Source organism: Delphinapterus leucas, chromosome 3, assembly GCF_059928025.1.
Source record: "Delphinapterus leucas isolate spDelLeu-1000000601 "Yukka" chromosome 3, BTC_Dleu_Yukka2, whole genome shotgun sequence".
Lineage (NCBI taxonomy): Eukaryota > Metazoa > Chordata > Mammalia > Artiodactyla > Monodontidae > Delphinapterus > Delphinapterus leucas.
Window position 1 is genome coordinate 119,509,662 of NC_143131.1, and position 15,364 is coordinate 119,525,025.

General features: G+C 51.0%; 2 protein-coding genes across 11 annotated transcripts in view; one reads left to right on the top strand and one right to left on the bottom strand.

Annotated features, from left to right (window-relative positions):
- The window catches only part of LOC111183016 (protocadherin gamma-C3), a 110,171-nt gene extending 104,958 nt beyond the window's left edge, over window positions 1-5,213 (top strand). For all 6 annotated transcript variants that reach the window (XM_089909407.1, XM_089909409.1, XM_089909406.1 and 3 more), the window contains exon 4: window positions 343-5,213. In XM_089909407.1, coding sequence (XP_089765533.1) covers window positions 343-569 — 227 coding nt within the window. In that variant the 3' untranslated portion in view covers window positions 570-5,213. The remainder of the gene's footprint in view (window positions 1-342) is intronic.
- The window catches only part of DIAPH1 (diaphanous related formin 1), a 95,019-nt gene continuing 83,971 nt past the window's right edge, over window positions 4,317-15,364 (bottom strand). For 4 of the 5 annotated variants that reach the window (XM_089909400.1, XM_089909401.1, XM_089909402.1 and 1 more), the window contains 4 exons: window positions 14,898-15,061; window positions 14,629-14,764; window positions 12,613-12,699; window positions 4,317-6,246 (listed from right to left, as the gene is read on the bottom strand). In XM_089909400.1, coding sequence (XP_089765526.1) covers window positions 6,092-6,246; window positions 12,613-12,699; window positions 14,629-14,764; window positions 14,898-15,061 — 542 coding nt within the window. In that variant the 3' untranslated portion in view covers window positions 4,317-6,091. The remainder of the gene's footprint in view (window positions 6,247-12,612; window positions 12,700-14,628; window positions 14,765-14,897; window positions 15,062-15,364) is intronic. The other variant, XM_089909404.1, reaches the window with a different exon arrangement.

A 15,364-nucleotide genomic window follows, 5' to 3' on the forward strand; every position in this document is an offset into this window, starting at 1 on the left:
GAGAGAAATGACAGCTAGCATGTTTGAAGTCACTAGTCTACGTGCTTTACATATGTAATCTTGGTTAGCCTTCGCGAAAACCGGAAGAGATAGGTACTATTATTATCCCCATTTTGCAGTTCAGGAAACTGAGGAGACATAGGGAGGTTAGGTACACTTGACTAGGATCACAGTTAGTAGGTAAAAGAACTAGGAATGAAACCTAGGTGGTCACTCTAGAGCCTCTTAGCCCTACCCCTTGTGGGTGGGATGGTGTGTCCAGTGCTATAAATGCTTGTGCTATAAGAGAGTAACTGTTGGGGACCCTGAAGCTTAGCCCCTGACCTTCCCTTGTCTCTGCAGAAGCCGCTGATGGGAGCTCCACCCTGGGAGGGAGTGCCGGCACCATGGGCTTGAGTGCCCGCTACGGACCCCAGTTCACCCTGCAGCACGTGCCCGACTACCGCCAGAACGTCTACATCCCCGGCAGCAATGCCACTCTGACCAACGCAGCTGGCAAGCGAGATGGCAAGGCCCCGGCAGGTGGCAACGGCAACAAGAAGAAGTCGGGCAAGAAGGAGAAGAAGTAATGCGGAGGCCAGGCCTTGGAGCCACAGGGCAGCCTCCCTCCCCAACCAGCCCAGCCTCTCCCTACCTGTGCCCAGGCCTCGGATTTTCAGGGCTCACCCCCAGGATACTGGTAGGGGCCCAGGCCATGCTCCCCTTGGGAAACAGAAACAAGTGCCCAGTCAACACCCCCCCTCTGCCCCCAGGGGATTGAATATGCAAAGGGAGTTCTGCTGGGAACCCCCATCCAATCAATTGCTGTGCCCATGGGGGTAGTGGGTTAGTGTAGACACCATTTATCACACCCCTTTCAGTTACAGCTGAACTCCTCCATCTTCCAAATTCAATCGGGCCCATCCATCCCCTGCCTCCCTCCTACCCGACCCACCCCACCCTCCTCCTCAACAGCTCCTCTTTCTTAAGTTGTTTGGGGGTGTTGAGGTACCTGGTGACCTAAAAAGGCTCATAGTTCTGAAGAGTTGGAAGGGCATCATGACCTCTTGGCCTCTCCTTCAATTCTCAGACTTCCCCCAAAGCATGGTTTGGTGCCAATCCCTTCACCTCCTTCCAGGACCTGAGACCAAGCTCAGGTTTTGGGAGATACGGTCACCATTCCTATGGTACTGATGCTTGCTGGATTTAGGGAGGGCATTTTGCTACCATGCCTCTTCCCAACACCCTGGGGACCAGTCTTTTGGTTTTCATTGTTTGATGTTCCCACTGCATGCTGTGACTTCCCTCCCCAAACAAGAGACTTCACTGCATGTTCTAAGATGGTACGGGGTGGTAAGATAAAGAAGGGAAGGGTGGGCGTGTGTGCGCGCGTGCGTATGGGGGGATGGACAAAGCTTGATCCATCAGTTAACAGGGTCTTGCTGGAGGCTCTGTATGCCCCCAGGGTACTGACCAGATCCCCAAATTCCAGCCATAAGCCAAGCACCAGGCTGGACCCTCATCTATCATATACAGGGCAGCCCAGGCAGCCAGCGGTGGGCTGAGCTACGGGCACCAATGGATTTAAACTGGCATTATGGTCCAAGGAAGCTCTGAGCAGGTTTGGGACCAGGTCCCCTGGAGAGGTCAGAGGGGCCTCTGTGGGTGCTGGGTACTCCAGAGGTGCTGCTGGTGGAAGGATCAGTGTGGCCCCAGCAGGAAGCGAGGGCCAGCTAGACCACTTTTGGTCCCTGGGTTGGGAAGGAAAGGAGCTAGAGCAGGGACCAAGTGGAAAGTGTCAGCCCAGGATCAGGGCTTGCTTCTCCACAGGGCCCCTGCATCCAGCAACCCCAGTCCTTCACCTCGACAGGTGCCATTTCGTCTCTGTGAAGGCCACTGCCCAGGCCCCCAGTCCGATCCCTCGTGGCCAGAGCCTGGTTAAAGTTCCCCAGTGCCTCCTTGTGCATAGATCTTCCTCTGTCCACCCCTTCTGCCCCCGGCGTCCCGTTCACGCAGCGGGGCTTCGCGAGAACCCCACCCGGCCCTTGCAGTGGTGTAGAGACCCCCCCGCCCTCTTTCGGCTGGTGTAGAATAGCCAATAGTGTATAGTGCGGCGTGCTTTTCCGTAATGGCGAGTGGGGCCGCGGGCGGCGGGCTCCACGCAGCCGTCTGTCCCCGAATCTGCCTGCGGCGGCCCGTGCTGTGTTTTGTGCTGTGTCCACGCGCTGCGGCGACCCCCTCCCGCGTCCTGACTCCTCTAAGCGCTTCTCTTTGCATAGTCACGTAGCTCCCCACCCCACCGCCTTCCTGTGTCTCACGCAAGTTTTATACTCTAATATTTATATGGCTTTTTTTCTTTGAAAAAAATTAAAAGATTTCTTCTGAAAGGTTTACCGTTTCTATGTAAGAGATGGGGGCTCCTGGCATGTGTGGATGAAGTGATGAGCTCAGAGTTGTATGCTGGAAGACGAGCGGGATCGGAGGCGATTATTGTGTTGCGTGTTGGTTTTGGGTCAGTGCCCGAGAGTATGTGTATAAAATTGTTAAATGCGGCAACACCGTCGTGCATATATAATGGTGTGCGTTGACCGTAATGGTGCTTGTGGATCTGTACCCCGTGTGTGTAATCGGCTTGTGGGTCCGCTGTGGGGGAGGGGATTTCTGAGCGCGACGTGGCAGCGTGCGGCTGCGGGTTCCGTTGTCTGTTCGCTGCCGTCTCCAGGCAGAAGAGGAGACCCAGGCGAGGGGGCGGCGCGGGTTGGCAAATAGAGCTGGAGAGGGGCCGTGGACGTTTCCTGAGTTCCGCCCCTTCCCTGCTAAAATGACCACCCCGAGCGCCCTGCCGCGGGAGGAGGGTGGACTCTCCTCTGCCAGTCCTCCTCCACACCCCTCACCTCCCCCACCCTCCCTCCCAGGGGGCTTGGAATGCATGTGGGGGGGGGGGGAGGAGGGAGGCGGGCGGTGTCAAGGGGACAGAAAGGGCAAGACAGATATAAGATTGCCCGCAGGCGCAGATGCCCTCCCTCCTTCCTCTCTCCCTCTCTCCGTGCTTTCCATTCACTTCTCGCCTAGCCCGTCTCCCCGCCTCCTCCAGCCTCCTGGAAGCAAGGAGGGATTCGAGGTTGCTGCCGCCAAAGAAGCTGCAGGCAACAGAGTGGGAGGAAGGGGCGGAAGGACATAAAGACAGACCCATTGGGGTTTTCAGGGGGGTCGGTGAGGGCAAGGGCATGCCCAACCGCAGGGTTGGGGGTGGCTGTCTCTGGGTGTCCTCTGTACTCTCCCAGAGCCGGTCAAGTGGTCTCCCAGCTTCTGAAGTCTGTTGTCATGGAAACCAAGCCTTCCAACTAGGTAGGCGTCTGGGGGAGGCTTTCTTGCGTGGGAGGAAGGGTGGTGTGCGTGGTTGCTGAGATGGAAGCAGGGTTTTGTTTCTGAGAGCCAGGCTGCAGAGGGTGGGGTGCCGGTCGCCTGGGTTCTATTCCAGGCACGGAAGGAGACTGGCAGAGCGCGTGAGCAGCTGTGGTTGGTCGGTCCCCTAATTGGTATGTGTGCCTATACAGCTCTAAGCCAGAAACGCGTGGCCTCTGGGGGTGGGGAAGAAGGAGGCAGGGAACCCACCTCCCCATCCCCAGCCATACGATGGAGACAGCTGCACAGGCTGCAGGGTTACTTAAGAGGCTTTTATTTCCAGTTCCAGAGCCTGCCCAAATGGGTTTGTGGTTCCTCTCCAAGCCTTTCCCTGTCTGTTCTGGACCTGGTTTGTAAGATTTCTTTGTGCAGGTCACAATGTGCTCAAACAAGTCTGGGCTCTGAGCATCAAGTCACCTGGAGCATGACCTCTGTCTTTTGACCTCTGCTGGGCAGGCTCAGGTTTCCACCCCAGGGTAAGCCCTAGCCTGGAATGTGGTCTGTGGACACCAAAAGTGAGTGTGGGAGGGGAATACGGGAGAATGGCAGAATGGCAGTCATAGGTTTCCCTTAGCAAAAGAGGCACAGGTACTGCCAGGAAACTGCATGTGAAGTCTGGGGTCATGGGGAGGTGGGGTCCCAGAACTGAATCCAAGAAAAGGGTTCCAAGGCGAGAGGCAGCAATGTGGAAGGGTAGGGGGCTGAACTGGGGCCCTACTCCTTTACAGAGGGCAAATGGCGGAACAGAAGCCACTATGTATGAATCAGTTCTAGCCCTGCGCCCAATCGTAGCGTCTGGCACCTTGAAGGTGCCGGCACCCTTTTGATGATTTTGTCAGGTCAATCGGGCTTGAGGCAGGACAAGAGTGGAGAAGCCTGGATGAGAGTGGAGACAAACAGTTCAGAAATTCACAAACGAAGCTGTAAGGCAGTACTGTTTCAATGCTTTATTAACAGTTGGAAACAAGCCCAACAAACTGGAGGTGATGACATCCCAGAAGCCCAAGAGGTGAGGGGAACAGGTTTGCATTTTGTCCCTTTTTTATTATTATTAAATGCATCTTAGCAAAAGTAGATTAAAAAAGAAAGGGTCAAAGCCCCAGATGTCAGCAGGGAGGAGGGACCTAGGGGAGCAGCAGGCCCCTGCACCGCGGTCCTCCCAGAAATAGTGCAAAGGAGCTGCTGTTGCCCCTCCACACACAGGCTCCAACAACCAGAACCCTCCTTCCGGGCCTCAAGGCCTCCCTGCAGGCGCCCTTAGGTCTCCTAAGCTCCCCCTTGCTCTAATAACTATACTTTTGCGCCAGGTCCTACCAGTGCCATTCTCTCTCCCAGGGGTGGGAAGCTGAAAGGAGCACAGGAGGGTAAAGTGTCACCTTGACCGGAGAATCTGAGCTTCCTGTGGCTGGGACCGCCAAAGAGTCTGGCCTGCCCACTGCAGAGAAGAGAGCAGGGTGGGGCACAGCCTGTGCGCACTGCTCCAGAGTGGCCAGTTAGCATTTGCACATTTGGCTTGATAAATATATTAAATTTTTAAAAACTCTGTCGTTTCAGAGCTCCCACTACTCTTAGGCCTGGTCCAGCTCAACAAGAGAAGAGCTTCCCCTTGCCCCAGAGTCAGATGCTGGGAGAGGGAGTCTGCACTGGCCTCAAGGGCCCAGAGGCTTGAGGGCTGAGGTGGAGGTCCAGGGGCTTGTTCAGAATTGAGGCTTGTGGGGAGAAATCCCAGGGACTCTGGAACCTGCCATCAAAGCCTCTTATATTATGGAGGGGAAAGGAGGAAGGAAGAGTTATTTTTCTTAAAAAAAAAAAAAAAATTCATATAAAAATAGATCCTTTTGCAAAACAATTTCTCAGCCAGGAGGCTCCACCTCCCATTTCCCTGGAGACAGAGGATAAGGTGTTGGGATGAGATGCACCAAAGCTCTAGGGAGGGCGTGAGAAGGGCCTGTGGCTCAGTAGCCTAGGGCTGGTGCAGAGGGTCCAGAGAGGCAAGGGCACAGAGCATGGCAGCAGACTGGGGGCAGGTCCCACCTGTGCCATGCCTGCCCGCCCTAGGCTCTGGCCTAGAGAACAGATGAAAGTGGTCCAGGTTCTTTTTGTTTTGGGAGGCCTTTCCCAAAAAGTGGGATAAGGGGGATTTGCTCCCCACTTCCTTGGAAGCAGCTCCCAATGCCACACCCCTAGTAATAACAAGAGCCAGGGGGCAGGAAGAGCAGGGAGGCGGGGTGGCGGTGACAGCAATGGAAGGAGGGACAGAGCCCAAAGGTTCATCAGCCCATGCTGTTCTCAGGGCCAGAGAAAACACAAAAGAAAAGCATAAACCCAGCAAGACTGACCTAGGCAAAAGCCCACGGGAAAGGTAGAGGCTGAGAAAGCAGGTGGGGCCTTGTCTGAGATGAGGCCACGGAGAACGGAGGAGACACTTGGGGTTAAGGCAGCAAACACAGAGCCTGCTTTGGTAATATGAGAGCCAGGGCTGGCCGGGTTGGCCTCAGGCCTCCCCACCCTGCCCTTTCCTTCTGGCCTCCAGGCAGCTGAAGCTGTGCGTGATGTACAGAGAGCAGCAGACTGGAGACAAAGATGGGGTCAAGGTGATGGGAGTGGCCACCGCAGAGGAACAGCTCTGCGACCCTTCACCCACACGCTGCAGGGCAGGGACAGTCTGGAGCTCCACTGAGGAGCTGCCATGGCCCCAGGACCTGGCTTAGCTTGCACGGCCGAGCAACTCCTTGGCCTCCTCAAGGATGGTGGGGACTTCCTCGCTCTTGGACATCTTGGCAGGAACACAGGTCATGGCACCGTCCCTGGTCAGCACTGATTCTAGCTGAGATATAGCTGCACACCCGACCTTCCTGTTGCCTGCAAGAGAAGACATGAGAGATCTCATCCATGGAAGGCCAGTTTCGAATCCCTATCGGTCTCTACGGCAGATACTCGGCCAGAAGCCATGCACACATGGCGGCCCTGTCCAGTTCAGAGGCCCTTCTTTTGAAGAAGGAGGGGAAGAAAGCCAGGAACACATGGGAGATACCTTTGCGGCGGGGAGGGTGCAAGCAGGGAATATGAGAGTACGGTACAGGTAGGAGAGCAAGCTCTTGAGTTCCTGTGTGAAAAGTAGTAAGAAGTTTGAATACAGCTAGACAGACACAACGGAGTTCAAGTATCAGCAGTGTAATGTAAAGAGAGAAGTACTCAAAATCTGTTTTCTCGTCAGAGGGTTGTTGGAAGTAAACAGACTCAAGCTTAGTAAACAGTATTGTTTTTGTTTTCTTGGCAGTTCTCAGGAAGCTCCTAGGCCAAAATCACTTTCAGTCAGCCCTGGGCAGGGTTGTCCCGAGCAGAGGAAGGCCTTTAGCAGGCGGCCAGAGGGACTCCCGCAAAGAGGAGCTGCAGCCATGCACTGACGTCACATGATGCCACACTCGCCTGGGTCCCACCAACCCTCCCTCTCTCTCTCGCCGTGCCCACACGCTGAGCTCTTTTCCACCTCTTCAAGGGCAGCAGCGATGATCCAAATGCCAAGGGCTCTACAAGGTGTGCAATATGTGTGTGTGGGTGTGTGTAAGGGGAGGGGTAGTGAAAGGTGTGTCAGGGAAAGCAGAGCTGGGGTCAAGGATGGCCAGGACGAACCCTACAAACAAATCTTATACCAATGGGCTAAGGGATAGTGAAGCTTCTGTTGCCACCCTAAATAGGAAGAGAAGAACCAATCAGTCCATGAGTTTCTGTCCTAACTCCTGGGCGTCATCCCCAAGACTCTCATATTCATTCATGGAATCCACATTTATGGTCCCAGTATCCTCAACAAGAAAGCCGTTCCTTGGGACCATGCCCATCTCATGCTCTCTGCCTATTCCCATGCCCTACAAGCAGCGCAGACAGACTGCAGGTCCCAAAGAGCTGCCTGCCAGGGGTGAAAGAAGTCGGACACAAAGGCCACAGATGCTATAATTCCATTTCTGTAAAATCTCTAGGATGGGCAAATCCAGAGACAGAAAGTAGGTTTGTGGTTGCCAGGCCTAGGCGTGGGGAGAATGGGTATGGGGTTTCTTTTTAGGGTCATGAAATGTTCTGGAATTAGTGGTGCTGGTTGTACAACCTTGTGAATATGCTAAAAAAAAACAGTAAATTGTATACTTTAGAAGGGTGAATTTTAGGTATGTGATTTATATCCAATTAAAAAACAAAAAACAAAACAGCTTGCTGGGTCATGGGAAAGCTGGGTGGAGAAAGCAGTGCCTAAACCTTAAAGAAGCAGAGACGGAGGAGAGAAGGCCAGCACTCCTAAATGCAGGACAGGGCAGCGGCAGGGCACGAGCAGGAAGGAAGAGGTCCAGAAGGGTCAGTGAACAAAGTGTCCACTTTGCCTTCTTGAGACGAGCAAAAAGCTTTAGCTGGGACGGAAGCCAAACAGGGTCAGAGGGCCCAGGTCTTCACTAGGGCTGTCAGCCTCTGCAGAAACATGACCCAGAGCCACTGTGTTCACACGGCAGAGGCTACCCGCGGGTCAGCTGGGAGCACACAGCACGTCCACAGGTTACCAATTTACAGGTCTCCTCCTCCTCCTCCCAGGGACACGCAGGATTGTCTACCAAGAGGAGAAAGAATAGTGAAGACCCTGGCTGGCTGGCAGGCACAGGGCTCATCTGGTTACGGGGGAAGGTGTGTGACCAAGACTACAGGGTTTCACACAAACTACTCCTCGGATTATGAACGTGCAATGATGCCTCAGCGACGGACGGGGGAGGAAAGGGGTGCGTAGGAGTTGCGACTAGGATGGTCTCCTATCTCCAGCAAAATCTTCCTCAGACCTGCTGAGTTTCTGCTCTTTTTCTGGAATACTCCCTTCTCTAGGACCCTACTTGTCATGTCCAGAAAAGGCAGTGGCTTGATTATCACTTTGCTGCTCCTTTGAATTCAGTCAGGAGCAGGTGAGAAAATATTCCAACTATATTTGTGTGTGTGTGTGACTCAAGGGGTAAGTATATGTTAAAATAATGTCTGACTCTGGACCCGGGGAAAAGGAACACTGGGTCTTCAGGAACACCTGTCTTGGACAACATGGGAAAAGTCAAAGTACAAGTGTGAAGTATCTTCAGCTGTTTCTCTCTTTGGTTTCTGCCTCTAAACTAAGAAGATACCAGTTGTACCTAATCAAGCACGTCTCTGTATTTTCCTAGATTCAAAAAGCTTCTGATGCATTGCAGATTGCATAAAACCTGAGTGGATGGTAAGTCAGGAAAGACCAAAATTTCCCTTTTAAGCCTAGAAGGTAGGTATACTAGGCATGGACCTGATGTGGCCTAAGGTCAGAATCAGAAAAGAGAAAAACTCTTGTTGGAACTGGGAACAGAATCGAGGAATCCTGGCTGCCACTCTGGCTTCAGGGCCACAGTTACGCTGAACAGCTTGACTATCCAGAAGACAACCTCTCCCAGCCTTTCCCTAACTTGGGTACTTGTTAAGACGATGAAAAGTAGCCACAGAAGCAGATACATATTTTGATTCTATGGGACCAGGGAGGATTATTAACTCCTAGTAGTCCCACAGACTGTGGGGAAAAGGGAACAATCTTGAGACATTGGCCAAAGCTCTCTGAGGCCAGATTTCTAGAAGTTAGGGCTGAGCTAGATAAAAACACCAGCGAAATCAGACCTATAACACTAGTATGGATGAATTAGAAAAAGGTTAATGATTTGGAAAAAAGATATTTATAACACACAGGCTAGGAACTACTACTAAGGAGGAAGTACTCTTGTTAATAAGCTTCCTAAGGGAAGAGGAAACTAGGACAGATGGGGCAATCATTACCATCCTAAAGAACTCATTATTGTCTACAACACTCCTAATTATAATTCCTGTCCTATTTTTACAAAAGTGGAGGGAGAAATAGTGGTGGTAGAGGATATACTCTTAACCTCTCTAGACAGGTGGTCGCTGGAAAACTCCCTGAAGCAATTTCACCATGTCCAGGGCTCTCCTTGCTGGAAGGTATGAAAGAGCATTTCTGGCCTACACAGAGGGCTCGCCGTCATCTCCTGCTCCTCACATAGGCTTAGTGGAAATATTCCTGGACTTGGATTCACAACAGTGGGTTACAGTTCTGGCTCTATCATTAGCCAGTTCTGTAGATCTTGGCAAGACCTTATCTGGGTCTCAAGTCCTGTTACCTACGAGAAGGTGAGATGCTAATTACTGGAGGGCTTCAGCGCTGGTCCCAACTCTAAGGTTCTATCAGTGTAGGGAGAGCTTAGCTGGAAGCTGGGAAGTGGCAGAGGGAAGGAAAGGGAGAGGGAGATGAATTTCCTTCTTTCCTTGACTTTTATCCCAGTGAGCAGATGGCCTGTATATAAGGAGCCACAATTCAGACATGGAGATAAAGTTGAGTCATTAAAACCACAAGCTGACTCAATCATCAGCCTGAAATAGTGGCTGTAATACAATCACATGGATTCTTCCCCTTGACACTCAAAGCATTGTTCTCCCACACCCTGCAGATCACAGCAGTTTACATGTCACTTTTAATGAACCAGCCCTGATAGTAACGCTCCTCTTCCAAACCCCTCAATGGCTCTTTGTATACTGGTCACTCCCTCAGGTCTCCAGAGACCAGAAGATGTTTTTTAAACATTCCTTTAAATCCCAGGGCAAAGGCTGTGTCTTTCAATATGGACAGCTGCCTTTATGGGACGGAGGAGGGCTGTGAGGCAGACCTGCATGATAGTGCTTCGGTTCTTTAGCTCAAAATCAGTCAGCAGGAACAGTCAGAGACGGCCAGGCACTGGGTGGACCAGCTAAGTCCGGCAGCCAGTGAGGGAAACCTGTATAGTTTTACAATGTGGCCTTCTGGGTCCAGCCTCTTTCTTTTCTTCTCCTCTTAATCCTACTGTCACGGTAGAAAAAAAAAAAAATACTAAAGCTGTAAAGGGCCCTGGAGACCACTCTAGCCCAACTCTCATTTTAGACGTGAAGAAACTGAGTCCCAGAAACTTGTCTCAGGTAATCTAGGCAGCATCAGTTGGATGTGACATTGGGTCTTCTGATGCCTACCTAGGCCTGTGCTCTTTGCTCTCTACTGTGATGCCTGGCCTTCTGTTCATGTTTAATGGAAGGCCACGTCACTTTCTCGGAAATGAATGTACCAATGTCTACAGGGGTTACCAGGGTAACTAGAAACGTCTCCCCTGATTTTCCCAGATATGTTCGGTGTGTTTAGTGACCCCAGAAAGATAAGGATACAAGGTGGAGCCAATTTTAAAAGTACGTAGTTCTGAGTTTCACCTTCTTTTCGCTTCAGAATCTCCTAGTCCTTCTTGCACTGGGAAACAGCACTTTGACCCAGGTCCTCTGCTGAAAGGTTAGGTTCTAACAAAATCCCTGCTTCCTCGGCCTGTAAGTCCTGGTTTCTCACTTGGGAAGAAGTGGAGAATGGGGCCTCTCCAGTAGAGGGAAGCCACTGATGTCTGGCTGCCTGTGTCCAGGAAGCATCTGGGATTCTGGTTTAGTTCTACAGGAAGAAGCTTAAAAGGGAATTCCCCACCAAAAGTCCGGTGAAGGTTGGCACTTAGCTGAGAGGATAGAGGAAAATAGGGAGAGGCAATGTATTTTTGTTTATCTAGAAACGCTTAATGTCAGGCCACATCACCTTATATGGTGGGGAGGAAACAATGTCGCAACAATCTCTAAAGACTAAACACACCAAAAATACCACTAGCTTCATACTCTGCCCAAACCTAGATCTACACGACTGAACACGCTATCCCAGAAAGACCTAAGTCCATCACACTCACCTCTCCTCCCCTCCAGAAAGCCTGTACTCAGAGGATGCCAGGAAATAGGTAAGAGTTGTAATGAGGGATTCTTCTGTTTAGGGCAGGTTCTGAAGTCCTACAGAAGAGCCCTCAGAGGGAATTTCCCTCTGGGTATTCAGAGTATTGGCAGAAGCAGGCAGTCAGCCATTCACGAAGAAACTCATAGTGATCTACAACGTCTGGCCCAGGACACTGACTCTGTGTGGGCTAACATGCTCCATACCCTTGATCGTAAGGTCACCTTTACAGGCTGTGACGGGTACTATAGGTCCTACAGATACCACTGTTAATAGCTAAGCAGTGTCCCAAGCAAACCACACAACTCATCTGTACAATAACGTTGAAGTGAAGCTCCTATCACACAGGCCCACAGAACACACCAGCCAGGGAATAGGGAACATAGCTTAAACCACCTCAGAAGTACAAACTCTTAATGCTGCCTTTTCTGTAATGCCCACCCTTCAACCTAGGAAAGAAGCCATCATGCCTAGCCCCAGAGGGCCTTCACCAGACTCAGTAGTGCAGGTCATGAGGAGTAGCTTTGGCCATACCTTCTTCTGGACCAGTCTCTTGGCCACTATATACTTCCCTCAAAGGCAGTTTAACCGTTGATCCTTCCCCATACTAATGCCTGGATCATTTGTCCTCCTATCCCCATAATTCTTCTTAGAGGCTCTGGCTCAACATAATCCACTTAAATCTTCTGAAGGTCGGGAGAGGAGGCTGCGGGGGAGTAAACGGGGAAGGCAAGTGCAGTGGAGGCCAATTACACCCAAGAAAAAGGCAGGTTTCAGACATAGCACAATCCTTCGGTTGAGATGCTCCTCTACATTCTTACATCTGGGGAGAATGATGCCTAGCCTTCTCTCTATAGGATTCCATACTTTCTATTCTATCTCTTCTGCTTGTGAAGCTGAGAGAAAGGACTCTTGACTTATTTTCTTTGTATTCCTACATCTAATGTACAGTTTTGAAGTTACATCAAATTTTTTGTTCATATACACAAACGCCTACTCAAATCTCTGTGTCCTGCACAGTGGTTTGCTTATTCTACGTTTCTGCTTCAAGAATGAGGAGAAAAAAAAAAAAAGGAGAAAAAAAAAAAAAAAAAAAAAGAATGAGGAGAGATACAAGAATAATCAAATGTAATATCTGTTGTCAGTCCCTCAAGTCCTAGTTCTCCAAGTCAGCACTTTCTAACATGGTTGGAAGCGGACTAGGTAATCCACTCTAGATGCAGGGACTATTGTGGGGAAGTTTCTAAACCCTCCAGAACATCATTACCTGCTCAGAAGTTTCTAAACCCTCCAGAACATCATTACCTGCTCATTAGCCCAAGACAAGCAGGACCAGGAGCAGAGAGGCCTCACTGCCTTCCTTCAACACACAGGCTGGGCTCCACTTGCTGACTTACCCTGACGGGGTCCTCTCTTCCGCCGGAATGCTGCGCCTGACTGCAGGGCTTCCAGGAGACTGTCCATCACACCTGTCTCATCGCCCTCTGTCATGAACAAAAACGGAGATGTAAGCTCTTCAGCCCGAGTAGCACTCATGTGTTGAGCCCCACAAAAAATGCACTGCTACTGAATTGCTTGCCCTCGCCCACAGTTTCTCGGGGCTCGGAGCACACGGAGGGCTCAACCTCAAGTCTCACAGCCCATGTTTGCTCGTGTCTGTTTGAAAATGGTTAAAACTAAAGGTTTCACTGGTTACCAACCACTGCAAACCTTGCATAATTTTCCTGCAGTGCCCTCCTCCCTTCCCACCCCCATCAGAACTAGCACAGAAAAGTGTAGACCTGCTTGACTGCAAGACTGGGATACGTACAGAGACCGGGATTATGACATTAATAAAGAACTATATCACTATTTATCCTGAAGTGTTTCACTCCAATTTACATAATAAACCTCTCACGGAAAGCCTGCTTTCAGTTTCAGAGCAGGGCTGAGGAAAGATGAGAGACCACTGATCAAGAGTGTATTTCACTTAAGTACTGCCCCCAGTGGCTGCATCTTCCGGAAGTCAGCTCTGCATCTAAGAGGAGCTTCTGGTTGGAATACAAAGAGTTAATGTAGAATCCTTATTCCAGCCCGCTCCGTTTCCATGGCAACAGCTAAGGGTGGCGAAACCTGAAACTGTGAAATCCCTAGGAGCCGGTAGGCTGCCAGCCACAAGGCTGGGCTCACTGCTCCCAGTGCCGCCTGCTGGCCAAACACCACCAGTGCAGCTGCCCTACATTCCAACCTCATCTGCTTGCCCTTGGGGACATGGACCAGGGCAGGGTCCCCTGCGCTGCCTGACGACTGTGTGCAGCCTTCGAATCAGCTGGACTCCCACAAATCAGCTGGACTCCACCTTTCCCTACTACGTCCTAAACATTAACTGGGGACAAAGCCTAGAGGCCTGGGGAGAATGGGGGAAGGTGAAGGATACTTGGTGTGGGCTTTTTTAATGGCATTACTAGAGCAAAGTTTGTGGCTTATATACAACTGGAGTAAGGGCAGGGGAACTGCTTCCCCAAAAAATATAAAGAAAAGACAGAAATGCAGGCAGTTCTGCTGCTTCAGGTCCCTGATCGTGCCACAAAGAGAAGTCCCTGGGAGCTGGAGTGTCAGAGCAGCCCTCACCACTCGTGCTCAGCAAAGCATGGATTCTTGCCAGACCCAGCAGCCCAGAGAACCTCTTTACTTAGATGGCTCGTAGCCCCTCAGGTTCAAGAAGGGTGGCACCAGCTCAGGGCTGTGTGCAATGGATGCTGGATTTCCGCTGCCCGCAGAGAGAGCAGCCAGAGAGGGGCAGGGAGTCGGCAGCAGGAAAGAAGCAGAAACAGGAAACAGAGGGCCAGTGATTGAGGCCATATGTTTCAACAAAGACATGCTTCTGAGAGTGAAATAGAGATTCTGCTGAAGAAGGAAGAGGGTGGCCAGCTCCCCTGCCCCCTTTCCAGAAGTTCAATCCATTTACAATCTGATAGGTGTGTACAACTGTGCTGAGGTACTGGGGACACAATACTTAGTGAAATGAGCAGAAAGAGAAGGCAAGCCGTTAAAAGACAGGAGCAGGGCCAGGAAAACAGTTTGGGAAAAAGAACAAAAGATGTACTAGAGGGTATGAAAACCAGACGGGGGAATTTTTGGACAGGCAGAAGGCAAGAGTACATGTTACAGCAATAGTAAATCACTGGGGAGGTGAGACATAATGCAGAACCAGCAAAGGAGGGAAAAAACTGAGAGTCGAGCACTGGAACGTGCATGTAACGGAGTCGGGGTTAAAGTCCAGCATCAGGATCGTGGAGGAAGAAGGCTGCCAAAAATCATTTGCCAGCAGTTGAGCTCAGACATGAGCTGTTCTCTGGCCTCTAGACTCTAGACGGAGAAGCCTTCCAAATGTTCCTGTCTCAACCCATCGGCCCTTTGCCTTCGCTTCTTACCAGCATTCATGTCTATGAGCTGCTCTCTCTTCTGCTGCTTCTCCAGCCGCTCCTTCTCTGCCTTCTCCTTGGCCAGTTTTGCTCGCCGCATCTTCTCCTCTGTCTCCCGCCGCTTCTGGTTCTCCTTGACTGCTTGCTGTGGGGGAAGAAATGAACACGTGGGCACGTATGCACTCACACATGTACACACCCACCACCAACCAACATGAACCCAGTGGAAAGTGAGAAAGGTCCACGAACGCTTCAGTCGGCAGGTATACCCTGCTTACCACAAACATATTCTTAAAGTTGTGCAGATCCATGAAGAATTCTTCCACAGACACCTTCTTGGGGTCAAAGAGGAAGTACTCGCCCAGCTCCTTATAGAGCGTCTCCATGTTAGAGTGCATCATCCGCAGCTTGTTGTACTGTTCCTGTGCCTCCTTCACAAAGCTGTGCAGCCAGGGAGTGAAGAGCCAACACCAGGAAGCAGACCCACTTCTCTAGCCCTGAGGACGACTCACAGATGGGTACCGGCGTGCACAAGGATGCGCAACACGGCGCATTAGCAAAACCCAGAAGCAATCTAAACATCCAAACGGGAATGGTAAACCATGAACTATGGTATTCCTAAAGAATAGGAAGTGGCAGTTTAAAAAGAGACTGGTCTGCATACACTGCTATGGAAACAGGGCCAAACATATTAAGTGCTAAAGCAATACAGTGCAATTTTTACTAAAATACATTCATTAGGGTG